The 18,483-nt window shown below is 46.5% G+C and overlaps 1 protein-coding gene across 7 annotated transcripts in view; it reads right to left on the bottom strand.

Moving 5' to 3' along the window:
• plekha6 (pleckstrin homology domain containing, family A member 6) overlaps positions 1–18,483 on the bottom strand; it is a 368,857-nt gene that overhangs the window by 14,383 nt on the left and 335,991 nt on the right. For 6 of the 7 annotated variants that reach the window (XM_078242064.1, XM_078242061.1, XM_078242066.1 and 3 more), the window contains 5 exons: positions 15,332–15,511; positions 10,674–10,785; positions 5,142–5,251; positions 1,033–1,227; positions 216–377 (listed from right to left, as the gene is read on the bottom strand). In XM_078242064.1, coding sequence (XP_078098190.1) covers positions 216–377; positions 1,033–1,227; positions 5,142–5,251; positions 10,674–10,785; positions 15,332–15,511 — 759 coding nt within the window. The remainder of the gene's footprint in view (positions 1–215; positions 378–1,032; positions 1,228–5,141; positions 5,252–10,673; positions 10,786–15,331; positions 15,512–18,483) is intronic. The other variant, XM_078242062.1, reaches the window with a different exon arrangement.

Here is an 18,483-nt window from a genome sequence, read left to right as displayed (position 1 = left end):
CAGCAGTGAGGCACAGATAACCCAAGAACATGTTAACAAATGGAATTTTCTCCCGATTAAAATGTCATTATCTCCAATAGTCCTTCTTCTCCATGCTCCTGTACTCCCCCTCTTCACTTTCTCACTCCCCTAACACATCTCTCCATCCTCACTTCCTTCCGACAGTCACTCATCATCTTGCACATCTACCTCCGCCGACACTCGCAACCACACACCTCCTTGTTGATGTCCACTGAATAGTGCTCTGGTTCCAGGTCCATCCTCCTCAGACGGGCAATCTCTTCCCTGGGGGTCTCATGGAAGTTTCCCGCATGATCCCCCCTGACGGCTGCCTCCAGGTGAGAGATATCCACCTCTGTGGTCTTACGTCGAGGGACCTGGATTGGGTGGGAAAAACCACAAACCATAAATTTCGACATGGGGATGCCGGCATTGGACTGGGATGGGCACAGTAAGAAGTCTCACAACACCGGGTTAAAGTCCAACAGGTTCATTTGGAATCACGAGCTTTCGGAGCACGGCTCCTTCATCAGGTGAGTGGAGAGGTAGGTTCACAAAGACGGCATGTATAGGTACGTGAATAAGGAGGGAATAGAGGGATATGGACCAAGTAAGGGCAGAAGGTTTTTTTCAGTTCAGTTAGGGCAGCGGCACAGGCTTGGAGAGCTGAAGGGTCTGTTCCTGTGCTGTACTTTACTTTGTTCATTGTTCTTAATAACCTGACCATCTATGCCCTGCAACAGTTCATACAAACCATGGCATTACCAATAAAAGAATGCGACTCATAATGGTTTGTTAAGGGACACAGGTAGAGGTCATTGTTTAAGTGCCTGGAGCATTTATAAAGAGAGACTGCTGGGACACGGGGTGGTAGGTAAGAAGCAGACATATGTATTGCTGCACACTGCAAATAAACCTGTTATCAAGAAAAGCATTAATGTCTAGTTTGATATTTCAACTGGTTTGGGAATTACTTAAAAACAGTTCTTTCCTGGAGCATCTTCACTGAAGTGAAATGAGCCAATGACGTACCGTGACTCTCCGAACGATGGGCTTTGGGCTGCTCGAACTCGCTGCTATCAACTGGCCAGATGTTAGGGTTAGACTCCGCCTCTTGTTATGGCCGCGTAGCGATCCATTCTGGTGACGCTTCATGCGCTCAGCTTGTTCCTCAACACTCATCTTGGATTTTGCGTCACTGGGGTAAACGCCACTTTTTGATTTTTCCTTTTACAGAACAGAAGAGATCCCCTCAGTCAGGAAGAGTCAACCAGCAAAAACCAAGCAGCCATCACTTATCCCAACTCGACCAGCCCAAGTAGCTTCAATGGTGGATGAAGTCTCAGCAAATAAGTAAAATAATTATAAGCCAGTAAAATCATTTAGTTATCTTTTTGGCATTTTCTTTAACAGTGTCAAAGAATAGGGTGATTTGGAGATGCCGGCATTGGACTGGGATAAACACAGTAAGAAGTCTCACAACACCAGGTTAAAGGCCAACAGGTTTATTTGGTAGCAAAAGCCATTAGTGGTTTTTGCTACCAAATAAACCTGTTGGACTTTAACCTGGTGTTGTGAGACTTCTTACAAAGGATAGGGTAACAGAAGGAGGCCATTCAAGCCTTATCTGATGTCCTTATTTGAGGAAGGATGTCCTTGATATAGAGGGAAGGTTTACCAGGCTGATTCCTGGGATGGTAGGTCTGTCATATGAGGAGAGACTAAGCCGGTTAGGATTATGTTCACTGGAGTTTAGAAGAGTGAGAGGGGATCCCATAGAAACTTATAAAATTCTAACAGGGTTAGACAGTTAGATTCAGAATGTTCCCGATTGTGGGGGAGTCCAGAACTAGGGGTCATAGTTTGAGGATAAGGGGTAAACCTTTTGGAACTGAGTTGAGGAGATATTTTTTCACCCAGAGAGTGGTGAATGTGTGGAATTCACTCCCACAGAATGTAGCTGAAGTCAAAACATTGTGTGATTTCAAGAAGAAATTAGATATAGCTCTTGGGACTAAAGGGACCAAGGGATATGGGGGATCAGGATATTGAATTTGATGATCAGCCATGATCATTATGAACGGTGGAGCAGGCTCGAAGGGCCGAATGGCCTACTCCTGCTTCTAGTTTCTATTCCTATGTTTCTGTAAGCTATTGAGTCTGTTCTGGCATTTAATTAGATCATGGTTGATCTGTATTTTAACTCCATTTACCCAGCGTATCCCTTAAACTACAAAAGAAGTCTACCAAATCTCTATTTTGATATTTTCGATTGACCCCACCTTTTTGGCTGAGAGAATTCTAGATTTCCTTTATGCTTTGGTGTGAACATTATGACTGAATGATCAACTTTAACAGTGAGGTTATGCTTCACGATTCTGGACTCCCAACCGTATCATTTATTTTATTCAATACTCAATACCCTTATGCAGCCTCCCCTATAATTTAACCCTTTAGTGAATCTGCAGTTCCAGTAAGTCCTTCCATTAGACCATAAGATATAGGAGCAGAATTAGTCCATTCGGCCCATCGAATCTGCTCCGCCTTTCAATCCTGGGGCTGATTTGATTCCCATCCCCATTCCTTTGATGCAGTGCTCGGAACTAAATGACATACTCCACTTGCAGTCTAACCAGTTTTATACAACTGAAGTATAACTCCCATCCTTGTGAGCCAACCCCCTTGAAGACGTATCTGACAATATGGGGGCAGTTTTGAGGCCGCACCCTCCGTCTGCGGGAATGGCGACACGTGCTCAAAACCCAGAGAGTGTAATTCGCGGCGGTGAGTTTCCGGGTTCCGATCTTCCCGGCGACTCACCGGCAGAGTGGCGTGAAACACACCACAGGACCACAGTAAGCTCATTTTAATACATTGGCGTGTCATTATCGAGCACTCTATCCGGGACTGCCCCCCCCACCACCCCAACCAGATATGCAGCGGTGCCCGGGGTCATAAAAGTAAATATAGCCCCAAGGGAGAGGGACATGGCCAGGCAGTGGCCTGGCAATGCCCCCGGGCATAGGTTGGCGCTGCCAGGTTCGATTCCTGGCTTGGGTCACTTCTTGTGGGGAGTTGCAAATTTTCCCCATATATGCGTGGGTTTCCTCCGAGTGCTCCAGTTTCGTCCCGCAGTCTAAAAGACGTGCTGGTTAGGTGCATTGGCCATGCTAAATTCTCCCTCAGTGTACCCGAAGTGTGGCGACTAGGGGATTTTCACAGTAACTTCATTGCAGTGTTAATGTAAGCCTACTTGTGACACTAATAAGTAAACTTAAACTTAGTCTTTCTGTTCAGCTATTTTGTCTTTGGATTACATGACAGCAGAAGAAATAGGAGCTGAAGTTGGCCGTTTGGCACTTAAAGCCTGCTCCACCATTGAATATGATCACGGCTGATCCAACTCAATTCCTTCCTGTACTATTCTTCAATTGGGACAATTAGACCATTCCTTCACTGACATTGGATTGAAGCACCTTCCCTAACAGCACTGTGGTTGTACCTACACCACATGGATTGCAGCGGTCCAAGAAGATGGCTCACCACCAACTTCTCAAGGGCAGTTAGGGATGAGCAAAAAGGAAATGCTGGCCTAGCCAGCGACGCCCACATCCCACGAAATAATTTTCAAAATTCCTCTACTACCCGAGAATCGGTCGATCTCTGTCTCGAATATAGTCGATCAAAAATCCACAGCTCCCTGGGGCAGCGAATTCCAAAGATTCACAACACTGAATGAAGAAATTTCTCCTCATCTTAATCCCGAAAGTGTGACTCTGTGTTCTAGATTCCTCAGCCAGTGGAAGTCCCTTAAGCCCCTTGAAGATTTAAGACTTTGACATGCTTGAAGAATAGGAGATATGGATCAGAAATAAGCTCCAGTTTTGAGTTGTATTTTATGGAAGCTACCTATACCTCTTTCGAGGCCCTGTAAGAAGGGTTAGCAGGGTAAATATGTGGGGTTACGGGGATAGGGTCTGGGTGGGATTGTAGTTGGTGCAGACTCAGTGGGCCAACTGGCCTCCTTCTGCACTGTAGGGATTCTATGTATATCAACAAACGTTCTGGGATGCCTGCCCACACACAGAGTCTACATATTCATCTCAAATAAATTGTTCAGATGTTAAAAAGACAGGGAGACAGTTTAACCCTCAAGCAAAATCCATGCTCCATTCAAGGACATGTTCAACATGTTAATATATCTGTATCTCCCCAAAAATAACGCAAACTTGAATGGCAAACTTCACAAATTAAAATATGTTCAGTGTCTGATCCATTCAGATGACGGACAGCAGACTGATTTGCAAGACACTCCTATGTTTGACTGTAATTTACTGACAGGATAAAATGTTCAGAAATATCCGTAGTCTTAACAGATGTATCAGGAAGACCACAGTCCTGTCAAATTTGGGATGGATTCTTTGAGTATATTGGACGATTTTCTGACCTCGCTCGCTGCTGGGATTCTCCGTTCTCGCTGGGAGCCATGCGAGATCGGAGAATCCCGGCTTTACTCTTCGCAGTTTAGCACCTCCTGGTGACTCCATTAGAATCATAGAATCCCTATAGTGCAGAAGGAGGCCACTAAGCCCATTGAGTTTGCACCAACTCTCGAAGAGTATCTTAGCCAGGTCCTTTCCCCCGCCCTATCCCTGTAACCCCACACATTTACCATGGCCAATCCATCTAACCTACACATCTTGGAACACTAGGGGCAATTTATCACAGCCAATAGACATAACCTGCACATCTTTGGATTGTGGGAGGAAACCAGAGCACCCGGAGGAAACCAACCATAGATACAGGGAGAAGGTGTAAACTCCACCTGAGGCCGGAATCGAACCCGGGACCCTAGCACTGTGGGGCAGCAGTGCTAACCACTGTGCCGCCCAAACACTGTGCATATGTGTTTTGTTATCGTACTGTTAGTGACCGTGGCCTCCAAAAGTAGCACCACTTATGGTTGGAGGATTAACTTCAACTTCAAAAACAAAACCATCTCAATTTTTGCTCTTATTTTCACAAGTGGGCAGCAACTTTCAGTAAAATGTAAAATTGAAGGAAAGTCAAAGGGGGTTTGGGCGGAGTGGGGGAGGTGGGATGCTGTGGGTTGATGGGCAGCAAGACACCTTTGCACTTACTCGTGTCTGAGATTCATAGTTTGCTTTCTCACTATTCCGAACTGCAAGGTAGGACGGAGACGGAGAAACCTCCTCTGGCGGTGATTTGGTCCTTGGGGGAACGACACCTACTGCAGTATTCAAAGGGAATAAAGGTTAGGGAACTCTGTCAGAACAACATTCAAATTACATCACAAAAAACAGACTGGTATCAAAACCCATACAAACATTAGGAGCAGGAGTAGGCCACTCAGCCCCTCGAGCCTGCTCTGCTATCCTATAAGATCATCTGATTTCAACCTCAACTCCATATTCCTGCATTTACCCCAATGAACAAGGGGGTGGAAAGGTTATGAAGTATCTAATTCCCTCTGCCTTAACAATATTCAAAAACTCTGCTTCCACCGCCTTTTGAGGAAGAGAAATATCTTAAATGGATTCAATTCTCTTTTTTTAAATCATTCATGGGACATGGGCGTCGCGGGCTGGCCAACATTTATTGCCCATCCCTAGTTGCCCTCGAGGAGGTGGTGGTGAGCTGCCTTCTTGAAATGCTGCAGTATACAACTGAGTGGCTTGGTAGGCCATTTCAGAGGGTAGTTGAGAGTCAACCACATTGCTGTGGCACTGGAGTCACATGAAGGGCGGCACGGTGGCACAGTGGTTAGCACCTCTGCCTCACAGCTCCAGGGGCCTGGGTTCGAATCCCAGCTTGGATCACTGTCTGTGTGGAGTTTGCACGTTCTCCCCGTGTCTGCATGGGTTTCCTCCGGGTGCTCCCGTTTCCACCCACAGTCCAAAGATGTGCGGGTTAGGTTGATTGGTCATGCTAACTTGCCCCTTAGTGTCCTGGGATGAGTAGGTTAGAGGGATTAGCGGGGTAAATTTGTGGAGATAGGGCCTGGGGTGGGATTATTGTTGGTGCAGATTCGATGGGCTGAATGGCCTCCTTCTGCACTGTAGGGTTTCTATGATTCTATGACGGCCAGACCAGGTAAGGACAGCAGATTTCTTTCCCTAAAGGACATTGCTGAACCAGATAGGTTTTTCCGACAATGGTTTCATGGTCATCAGATTCCAAACTCCAGATTTTTTTTATTGAATTCAAATTCCACCATCTGCCATGGCAGGATTTGACCCGGGTCCCCAGAAACTTAGCTGAGCTTCTGGATTAATAATCTCGGGGTAATACCACTAGGCCATCTCCTTCCCCTAGTGATTGCCTGCCCCTTATGACACCTTATTCTAAAAAGTGACTCTTTATTCTGCTTCTCCCGCAAGGGGAAACATTCTCTCCACAGCCACCTTCTCAAGATCCCTCAGGATCTTATGTTTCAATGAAGTCACCTCTTACTTTTCTAAATTCCAGCCTGCCCAACCTTCTCTCATCAGACAACCCACCCATTCCAGGCATTAATCTAGTAAACCTCTGAACCAATGCATTGATGGTTGGGTGAGGGGGGGGGAGGGTCTGGATTTTCCAGCCTCGCCGTGGTGGAATCCGTCATGTGGGATGCAGTGGCCCAGCCAAAAGTCCAGTGCTAGGACCGGGCGATTCTGGTAGTGAGTGGGGAAGATCCCTCCCTAGATTTCAACTGAGGTCCTTCTGCTTGGCTACCATCATTTTGCTACCAGCAGGCGGTAAAGAAGGCACTTGGTATGTTGGCCTTCATTGCGAAAGGTTTCGAGTACAGGAGCAGGGATGTGTTGTTGCAATTACAGGGCCTTGGTGAGGCCACACCTAGAGTATTGTGTGCAGTTTTGGTCTCCTTTTCTGAGGAAGGATGTTCTTGCTCCCGAGGGAGTGCAGCGAAGGTTTACCAGGCTGATCCCGGGGATGGTGGGACTGATGTATGAGGAGAGATTGACTTGGTTAGGATTGAGTTCAGATGAATGAGGGGGGACCTCATGGATACTTATAAAATTCTAACAGGACGAGACAGGGTAGATGCAGGAAGGATGTTCCTGATGGTGGGGGTGTCCAGAACCAGGGGTCACAGTCTGAGAATTCAGGGTAGACCATTTAGGACGGTGGTGAGGAGACATTTTTTCACCCAAAGAGTGGTGAGCCTGTGGAATTCATTACCACAGGAAGTAGTTGATGCCAAAATATTGAATGTATTCAAGAGGCGGCTGGATATAGCACTTGGAGCAAATGGGATCAAAGGTTATGGGGAGAAGGTGGGATTAGACTATCGAGTTGGATGATCAGCCATGATCGTAATAAATGGCGGAGCAGGCTCGAAGGGCCAAATGGCCTCCTTCTGCTCATATCTTCTTTGTTTCTGTGTTTCTATTTGAGAAAACAAGCTGAATGAAGAACTACCACTGTTAAAAATATGAGGTTTGTAAGTTCATTATGTATTGGGACTGTGTTTTTTATTTAGGGTAAAATGAAGGGGGCCACCTATTCTGAAGTCTGTCTGACAACAGGCCTCGGGCGACGTGGCTGTGGAAACATTAAAGGGAGGCCTATATTGTTTTGCTGGAAAGACGTTGTGAGGTGTTGACACTTGGAGACAATAACAGCAATGTCTAAGTTTATAGTCATTAGACTGCTAGTTTCCGAAGTCCCGGGAAGGTGTTGAGAATGACGGGTTGTAAACAGTTGTACTTTCAACCATCCATTTACTTCCAGGATCAAATTGAGGCCTAAAGAATAGCTAATTAGCATCTCTACCTGAATACTCAGCCCATGTAATTCACGTTGCCATGGGGATGGGCTTTGAGAGGGAGAGTGTCGTTGGGAAGTTATTGAAGGATCGTGTTGTAGGTTTTCCTAAAATATCACTGAATCTCACAATCAAGCTAATTCGAGTTGGATCCTGGGGAGAGACAACAGCTAGAGGCAAAAAGTCTCTGTGGCTCACCACGCTGGAATACAGATGACTGCTCATGCCAGATTGAAAAGACCAAATCTGTCAGGTGACTGGAAGATTTGCCTAGCTTGGGCGAGAAGGAGAAACTCCAGGGAAAAGTCTCACCACGAAAGACAGTTCCGGGGTTCAGTGTTACCAGGCATGACGAGGAAAACAATGGAAGTAAACCCTCAGGAGTTAAGAATCACTTTGAACCAGTTCCAGGACATTGGCCAGAATTCTCCAGCCGTTCACAGCCCACTGCCGTTGACAATGAGAATGGAGAATTTGGCGCTCAGCCAAATCTCCATTCACAACAGCGGGACCAGGAAATCCCAGCTGTGGACAAGGTCAGAGATCCCAGCCCATTATAAAGCATAATTGTGAAGTGGGATTTCCAGCTGACTTAAAAGTAAAAGGAGAAAACTCTGTTTGGTAGTTTAAAGTGAAAGTTGCTGGACAGTTTGCACTGTGTTCATAAAAGTAAAAGAATCCTGGAAATAGAAGCAGGTCGAGCAGCATTTATGGAGAGAAACAGAGTTAACGTTTCAGGTTGATGGCCTTTTAGCAGAACAAAAGGAACGCAAGAACGTTTAAGCCAGTGGAAAGGGGGTGGGGTTAGAAGAAACAAAAGAGAAGGGCCGGAATTTTCCAGCTGTTCATGCCAGCGGGGATCTTCCGATCCCGCTGATGTCACACGCCCGCTGTGGGTTTCCTGGTCTGGTTTGGTGAAATCAATGGCAAATCCCATTAACAGTGGCGAGACCAGAAGATCCCATTGCCAGTGAGCGATGCACTGCCTCCCACCATGAGAAACACACCCTGGGGAGGCCAAAAAATTCACCCCCCCCCCCCCCCGGCCCCCGACCCCCCCAGCCCCCAGCAAGGTGGGGGACAGCAGTGATGAGCTAACAAAAGATTTCAAAGTGTTCACAAAATGTTTAGTTGGTCTCCCTTCCTAACCCTCGCTGCTTCTCGCCCTCTCTCTCTCTCCTGTTTTACCATGCTGCTTAAAACCCATCGCTCTTTGATCAAGTTTTGGCTATCTGTCCTAATACCACCTTAAATGACCCAGTGTCAAATGGCGTTTGATAACGCTTCTATAAAATGCCAGGAGATATCGTCCTATGTTAAAAAGGTGCTATACAAATGTATAGCACCTTGGCGTGGGGATTTGCAAAAGGAAGCAGCGTGTGTTTAAGCTTTAACTGAACAACTGGCCTCATTCTAATCCAGACTAATTCCTAGATACCAGACTAATCCCTGAGATGGCGGGATTGTCTGATGTGGAGACTGGATCAGTATTCACTAGGGTTTAGAGGAATGAGCGGTGATCTTATTGAATTATAAAAGATTCTTACAGGGCGGAACCGGGTAGATGCAGGAAGGATGTTTCCCCAGTAAGAAGTCTCACAACACCAGGTTAAAGTTCAACAGGCTTATTTGGAATCACGAGCTTTCATCAGGTGAAGGAGCAGCACTCCGAAAGCTTGTGATTCCAAATAAACCTGTTGGACTTTAAATTGCTGTTGTGAGACCTCTTACTGCGCCCACCCCAACGCCACCCCAACCCCAGTCCAACGCCGGCATCTCCACACGATGTTTCCCCAGGTTGGGGAGTCGAGAACTACGGGGTACCAGGGTTCAAATCCCACCACGGCTGCTGGTGGAATTTGAATTCAATAGAAATTTGGAATTAAAAGTCAGTTGATGACCGTGAAACCATTGTTGATTGTTGTAAGAACCCATTTGATTCACTAATCTCCTTTAGGGAAGGAAATCTGCTGTCCTTACCTGGTCTGACCTACATGTGATCCAGAGCCACAGCAATGTGGTTGACTCTTAAATGCCCTCTAGGATGGGCAATAAATGCTGGCCCAGCCAGCGATGCCTGCATGCCATGAACAAACAAATATTTAGGCCCAGATGAGGTGGAATTTCTTCAGTCAGAAGGTGGGTGGTGAATCTTTGAGATTTTCTACACTAGAGGGCAGTAGAGGCTGAGTTACTGAGTACGTTCAAAGCAGAGGCCAATACATTTCTAGATACCAATGACATCAAGGGGTATGGTGATAGTGTGGGAAGATAATATTGAGGTAGAAGGTCAACCATGATTTAACTTTAGGGGGAGGCAATGGCCTAGCGGTGTTACCACCAGATTATTAATCCAGAAACTCAGCGAATGTTCTGGGGATGGTGGTTCGAATCCCGCCACGGCAGGTGGTGGAATTTGAATTCAATAAAAAATGATTGAAATTAAGAATCTATTGATGACCATGAAACCATTGCCGGAAAAGCTCATCTGGTTCACTAATGTCCTTTAAGGAAGGAAATCTGTCTTCCTTACCTGGTCTGGCCTACATGTGACTCCAGAGCCACAGCAATGTGGTTGACTCTCAACTGCCCTCGGGCAAGTAGGGATGGGTAATAAATGCTGGCCAGCCAGTGACACCCCATGTCCCATGAATGAATAAAAACAACTCATGGCAGAACAGGTTCAAGGGGCCGAATGGCCTACTTGTGCTTCTAGGTTCCTATTCTGACTGGATGTTCAAGCTGTGAGTGACGTTATTTAAGGTTGTGTTGCGAAGGTGCACAAGATTCCTTCAGATTGAATAAATCTGGTTAGTAAATGCATGATATCCTGAAACCCAGAGACCCACACGCACACACACTGATCTCTGGCAGATCATACCTTTGTTCTGTTTCTCAGCTTCTGTGTCCTGCTTGATTTGTCCGCTGGTTCCCTCGGAGCTGGTCTGCAACCCTGGCCGGCCTTCCTTCCTGGAGGTCTCGAGACCTAATTTCTGTAGGAGACAAACAAGATAGAACATCAGCTCCGAGATATCCAAGACGGGACTTGAGGTCCCAGGCCTTGGGGATAAACAACTGGAGGGGGGAAAAAAAGTGGGCAGTGGGAGGGTTGGAAGTGAATGGTGCACTGACTCCTGCCTCTTGGAACTCGGTCAAAGCCAGAGGGTCCATTATTCTTGACCAGTGAATGAAGGGTCCCAAAATTTGGGGTGGGTGGTGGTGAACAGGGGGAGTGTCTCACAAGCCAAACTCCACGAGTATGCATCCATATCTTCTCTAAAATGGTAGGAGCATAAAACGCTGTAAAATCTGACTACTCAGCAGGCAAGTTCCTTGTTTACTGCTGAATTGCTTGAAGTGGTCAGTGAGCTGGAGTATTGCAGCCTTACCCAGTTAGATGGGTTGGAATTCTTCCTCTGCATTCAGAAACAGTGAGGAATGTTTGCCAATCTCAACAAATAAACGTGGGAATGTGTTCGCTTTAAGCAGAAGTAGCAGCTTTCACTTTCTGACAAATCCCGACAGGATTCATAACCCTTACCACTTTTGCAAAGACATTGAAACTCAGACCATTAATGCAGGGAAGAGAAGCTCATTGCCCAGGGTACCCAGGGTAGTGGAGCATTCAGATCAGGAAGATCTGGACTAAGTCAGTTGATGGTAGCCGGGTGCCAGGTGGCAATGCTATTCATTGCTATCAGTGTCCCTGGGATTGGGGGGGGGGGGGGGGGGGGGGCGGGACAGCAGTGGTTAGGTGGTGGGGGTTCTACCCACCTTGATCCATTGACCCTTGTCGGAAGTGAATCTGTGTCAAGGCTACCTTATTGGAGATTGATTAGTAAGTTTGCGGACGACACAAAGGTTGGTGGATTTGCGGATAGCGATGAGGACCATCAGCGGATACAGCAAGATATAGATCAGTTGGAGACTTGGGCGGAGAGATGGCAGATGCAGTTTAATCCGAACAAATGTGAGGTAATGCATTTTGGAAGGTCTAATACAGATAGGAAATATACAGTAAATGGCAGAACCCTTAGGAGTATTGATAGGCAAAGGGATCTGGGTGTACAGGTACACAGGTCACTGAAAGTGGCAATGCAAGTGGAGAAGGTAGTCAAGAAGGCATACGGCATGCTTGCCTTTATCGGCCAGGGTATTGAGTTTAAAAATTGGCAAGTCATGTTGACGCTTTATAGAACCTTAGTGAGGCCGCACTTGGAATATAGTGTTCAATTCTGGTTGCCACACTACCAGAAGGATGTGGAGGCTTTGGAGAGGGTACAGGAAAGATTTACCAGGGTGTTGCCTGGTATGGAGGGCATTAGCTATAAGGAGAGGTTGGAGAAACTTGGTTTGTTCTCACTGGAGCGACGGAGGTTGAGGGGAGACCTGATAGAAGTCTGCAAGATTATGAGGGGCATGGACAGAGTGGACAGTCAGAAGCTTTTTCCCAGGGTGGAAGAGTCAATTACTAGGGGGCACAGGTTTAAGGTGCGAGGGGCAAGGTTTAAAGGAGATGTACGAGGCAGATTTTTTACTCAGAGAGTGGTGGGTGCCTGGAACTCGTTGCCGGGGGAGGTAGTGGAAGCGGATACGGGAGTGACTTTTAAGGGGCGTCTTGACAAGTACATGAATGAGATGGGAATAGAGGGATATGGTCCCCAGAAGCGTAGGGGGTTTTAGTTAAGTCAGGCAGCATGGTCGGTGCAGGCTTGGAGGGCCAAAGGGCCTGTTCCTGTGCTGTAATTTTCTTTGTTCTTTGACTATTTGACCATGAAAGCGTCATCATGGCTGACAATCATTAATTGTCTTGAGACTTTCATCTCTTCACCTGAACCGGGCAAGAAACAAATTTCCCAAATTAAAAAGGGGCAGCATTCTAACCCAACGCACCCCTCTGCTGGAACAAGTTGAATTCTGTTGGCATAATACTAACTGAGAAAGGACACTTACCATATCTCACTCAGCGGTAACTATTTCCCTTGCTTTACCAGCCTCCACTGTGTATATTACCCATGAGAAGAATGAACTCTGATAATTGTGCAACGGAACAACTTGCTGGTCTATAAGGTTTGATTTGATTTGATTTATTATTGTCACATGTGTGAGGTGGTTCATTTTGGCAGGTCAAATAGGATGACGGAATATAATATTAATGGTAGGACTCTTGGCAGAGTGGAAGATCAGAAGGATCTTGGGGTCCGAGTTCATAGGACGCTCAAAGCAGCTGTGCAGGTTGAGGCTGTGGTTAAGAAGGCGTATGGTGTACTGGCCTTCATCAATCGAGGAACTGAGTTTGGGAGTCGTGAGATAATGTTGCAATTATATAAGACCCTGGTCAGACCACACCTGGAGTACTGTGCTCAGTTCTGGTCGCCTCATTACAGGAAGGATGTGGAAGCCATAGAAAGGGTGCAGAGGAGATTTACAAGGATGTTGCCTGGTTTGGGGAGCATGCCTTATGAGGATAGGTTGAATGAGCTCGGCCTTTTCTCCTTGGAGAGACGAAGGATGAGGGGTGACCTGATAGAGGTGTAGAAGATGTTGAGAGGTATTGATCGAGTGGATAGTCAGAGGCTTTTTCCCAGGGCTGAAATGGTTGCCACAAGAGGACACAGGTTTAAGGTGCTGGGGAGTAGGTACAGAGGAGATGTCAGGGGTAAGTTTTTGACTCAGAAAGTGGTGGGTGCGTGGAATGGGCTACCGGCAACGGTGGTGGAGGCGGATTCGATAGGGTCTTTTAAGAGACTTTTAGATAAGTACATGGAACTTAGTAAGATAGAGGGTTATAGGTAAGCCTAGTAATCGCCAAGGTAGGGACATGTTCGGCACAACTTTGTGGGCTGAAGGGCCTGTATTGTGCTGTAGTTTTTCTATGTTTCTATGTATTAGCATACAGTGAAAAGTATTGTTTCTTGCTATACAGACAGAGCATACTGTTCATAGAGAAGGAAAGGAGAGAGTGCAGAATGTTGTGTTAAGGTCATAGCTAGGGTGTAGAGAAAGATCAACTTAATGCAAATCAAATCAAATCAAATTGCGGAGACTCTTGCTGCCTTCCTTATCTGTCTTGCCCTTGTTTTGGGTCACCAGATATCCCTAACCCACTGTTGCTGTGGCTGCCTGCTTGGTCTTGCCTACTTTTGGGGGCAGGTACTGGCATTTGAACTGGGTGACTGGATGTTGTGAGTGTTTCATCACTCCAGCAGGCTGATTTGTGCCAGCCTCACCCACCCTCAGCTTATCCTAAGTAGAAAGAGACTTAAGCCAGAAATGAGGGCAGTGTAATGACCTCAACAAGACCCAGGAGGTTGGCTCTGGAGTGTGAGTTCCCTGACCATGGCTGTGTGTTAGGGTTACAGATCACCCACCACCATTCTCGAAAGATAACCCAATTTCTGAGAATTGCCTTGCTCGTTTTATTCTGGCCCTGTCAAGGCAGAAAGCAGTAGTGAGAGAGGAGTAGCAAAGATGTGTTGGACAAAGTCAATAACTACACTGTTCTCATGGCCTCCCACCTCTAGTGACCAAAGGTGATGATGCCCTGCTGCCAGAACATCTCAAATGTAGAAAACAACTTCCCTCTGCAGTGAGCCCCACTAAACAGTTCAAACTGCCCTGTGCAATGGGAGAGTACAATATTAAACCCAACGTTTTATAAATCACATATTAAATTCAAATGGAATACACCAAATTACTACAACACACTGACTACAACACAGAGGCATGAAATAAGGGGATTCCGATTGTCAATTTGTGACTGATTTTTAACACACATTTCTATTTACAAATCACCCCTGTTCTCTCTGACCTACCGTGACTCTTGATCCAGCAATGCCTCAGATTTACTATCTTCATCCTTGTTTTCGAAGCCCTCACAATCCTTTTAACTCTGTCGTCTCCTCCAGCCCGACAACCCTCCAAGATCTCTGCACTCCTCCAATTCAGGCCTCAGTGCGTTCCTGATTTTCACTGCCTCACACTGCCTTTGGCTACCTAGGCTCCAGACTGTGGGATTCCCTCTTTAGACCTCTCGGTTTCTCTCTCTCCCTCTTCAAGATGCTCCTTAAAACCTACTGCCCGGAACAAGCTTTCATTCACCCAGCCTAATTGTTTCCTGATGCGATTCAGCTTTCAAATTGTGCCGGCTTGCACTCCTTCGAAGCGTCTTGGGATATGTTAAAAGGTGCTATATAAATGAAAGTTATTGTTGTTGGTGACTCTCCAAGCAATAGTCTGCAATCACATTAAGAACTTTAGAGAGAATGCATTGTCCTGGGTCCAGGAAATCTTACTTGGGGTTTACAGTTATACGGAGATACTGGGTGAAAACATCAACTATGCTGAAATGCATGAGGGAGCCATGTCAGTGCAATCGAATGCCATCATACCTCACTAAACTCTAAGTGCCAATGCTGCATATCATTCCTTTGCATCCTACTTATTTCATGCCTCGAAATCACATGAGCAGGACTGAAACAGATGGGAAACCACAAGACTTTGGGACTGATGTAGACAGTGGCCTGGCCAGCCACTTACTGCCGTGCCTCCTTCAATTCTCTTCATGTCCAAGGCTGTCTTCCCTTTCTCCGCCTGTTCCCAGATGTCCTCGATAGAGTAGGCCCAGAGGCTGCTCTCAGTGGGGAGAGGAGGGACTATGGGCAACGGCCCATGCGGCAGGTAGGATTGCGGAAGGGGAGGTCGAGGCGGGCGGCTTTCCTGAGACAAAGAGCGAGCAAAGCATAAAGAATAACTGCAAAGCCAGGAAGACAGTGAGCGAGCAAGAGGACGTTAGTTTTTGGAGGGCTTCCCCTTTGAAATGAAGCTTCAAGGAGCAGCTTAAAATACTGAAAACCTGGGATGTATGTTGACGGACCTTTTCTCATTGATGTGCATGGTAGCTGGTACGGGACTTGAACACTTCTCTTCTTACTGAAGGTCCCTGACATCCTGGGGTCTTGTTTTGTGGGCAGTGGGTAGTCAGGCATCTGTCACCATCAAGGAGAGGCAGGGGCATAGTGGTGTTGTCACTGGACTAGTAATCCAAAGACCCAGAGTAACGCTCTGGGGACCCAGATGATGAAATTTGAATTCATTGAGAAAATTTGGACCATGAAGCCATTGCCAATTGTTGTAAAAACCCATCTGGTTCACTATTGCCCTTTAGGGAAGGAATTCTGCCGTCCTTACCTGGTTGGGCCTACAGATACATGTCAATGTGGTTGACTCTCAATTGCCCTCTGAAATGGAGGGATGGGAAATAAATGCTGCCCCAGCCAGTGATGCCCACATCCCATAACATTAATGAATAAATAAAAATTATGTACATGCCTTGCCAGCAAGTATACGTGGCTACTTGAACATGGGGGCATTACAATTGAACCCATTCTATCTATACACGCTCTTGAGCTGTGGTCACTGGGCAGAGATAAAGAGAATGAGGCCTAGACTAATTATCATGCCTCCACTGCTGTTCATACACTCCTCACCTTTGAACCCAGTTGGAACACAGGGTAGGCATTGTACAAGCCAGTTCAGAGTAAAACTCCTTCCACTCTGCACCAACATGTTTTACATGCTGTGGCCTTCCAACATGCCAGGCAACAACAGTTTTCAAACTCTTTCATATGGGGGACCCTCGCAAATATTGACACAGGTCCAGGACTTCCCTCCTTCATTTCTGAATGACAGTGCCAGCTACCCAAAAGGAAACCAGGGATCTCATCTTTCTGTCGAATACAGAACTGGAAATGACAAATTGGGCAAATCAATGGAGATAGAAATCTTGCAGTTCCCCTGGAATCACATCATGATGTCCAGGGTTTAATAAACTATGACATAATATCAACCCCTGTTAAATCAGTATGAGATATCCAATGCCCAATCATCCTTATGATCCTCGTAAATACACATTATTTTGTTACTTTTGGAGCTTCATTCCCAGTAGAAATTGGGTTTTCTCTGCAAACTTATTCCATCCTGATACAGGTGAAGAAGATTTCCATCCCATCACTTTAGGTTGAGTGGTCCCCAGGAAACCCTCTGCCCCTCACCCCCCCACACCCCCCTCCCCACCTCCTCCCACATGCCCCAACCCCTGACCAAGGTCCTGGAGGTGAATGTTTGCAGATGACACAAAGATTGGCCGGGTGGTTAACAAGGAGGCGGAGTGTCTTGGGCTACAAGAAGATTTGGACGGAATGGTCAAATGGGCAGATGAGCGGCAGATGGAATTTAACCCTGAAAAGTGTGAGGTGATGTACTTTGGAAGGAGTAATTTGACAAGGAAGTACTCAATGAATGGTAGGACACTAGGAAGTTCTGTGGAACAAAGAGATCTTGGCGTGTTTGTCCACATCAATGGAGATAGAAATCTTGCAGTTCCTCTAGAATCACCTCATGATGTCTAGGGCTTGTGGACTCTGAAGGCAGAAGGACGTGTTAGTAGAGTAGTGAAAAAGGCATATGGTTCTCTTGCCTTTATCAATTGAGGCATGTATTACAAAAGCAGAGAGGTCATGATGGAGCTGTATAGAACTTTGGTGAGGCCACAACTAGAGTACTGTGTGCAGTTCTGGTTGCCACATTATCGGAAGGATGTGATTGCACTGGAGGGGGTGCAGAGGAGATTTATGAGGATGCTGCCTGGGATGGAGCATTTAAGTTTGGAAGAGAGGTTGGGTAGGCTTGGATTGTTTTCGTTGGAGCAGAGGAGACTGAGGGGCTTGATCGAGGTGTACAAGGTTATGAGGGACATGGACAGAGTGAATAGGGAGCAGCTGTTCCCCTTAGCTGAAGGGTCAGTCACGAGGGGGCACAGGTTCAAGGTGAGGGGCAGGAGGTTTAGGGGGGATGTGAAGAAAAACATTTTTACCCAGAATGTAGTAACTGTCTGGAATGCGCTGCCTGGGAGGGTGGTAGAGGCGGGTTGCCTCACATCCTTAAAAACGTATCTGGATGAGCACTTGGCCCATCATAACATTCAAGGCTATGGGCCAAGTGATGGGATTAGGTGGGAGTTCAGGGCCGGAATTTTACCGCCTCGCCCACCCCGGAATCGGAGCGGGCGAGGCTCGCAGAACGGAATTCTCTGTTGGCCTCGGGCGGGATTTTACGAGCCTCGCCCACGAGGTTGTAAAATGCCAATGCAGGTGTTTCTAATGTATTGGTGCGTACTCAATGGGCCGAAGGGCCTCTTCTGTGCTGTATGATTCTATGAAAGGCCAGACTATGCATCCAAGGCCACATCTAGTCTCCTACCTGTTAGTGCAATAAAAAAACCCACAGGCTGCAGCAATGAGCAGTGACCAGGAGGACTGCCAACACAATTTTGTACAGACTTAGTATTAAGATGACAAACTCCCCAGGAACGTTGGGATAATTTGCCAGTTTACTGTTTGGCAAGTAACGGGATTGCAATTCCTTCATCTTTATTGGCATTCCTCTCCTTTGTTTCTCAACACTTTTTAATTGTTATGTTTGCTTTCTTTTGCTCCTTTGCTCTCTTATATCCCCATGTTGCCAGTTGTTCTATGGTTGTGTCTGGTTTACTGATGAAGGGGGAAAACACAAAATGAATCAAGGTTAGAAGGAACTTTCATTTCCCATGTGCAAGGGTTATGGAAGTGGAGAAGCAACAGTGGAAGGTGTGACCATCAACTAATTAAATGTTTGACTCGTCCCTGATTGGG

The sequence above is a fragment of the Mustelus asterias genome, chromosome 25, assembly GCF_964213995.1.
Source record: "Mustelus asterias chromosome 25, sMusAst1.hap1.1, whole genome shotgun sequence".
Lineage (NCBI taxonomy): Eukaryota > Metazoa > Chordata > Chondrichthyes > Carcharhiniformes > Triakidae > Mustelus > Mustelus asterias.
Note: the sequence above shows the minus strand (reverse complement) of the source record. Positions and strands in the feature narration are given on the sequence as shown.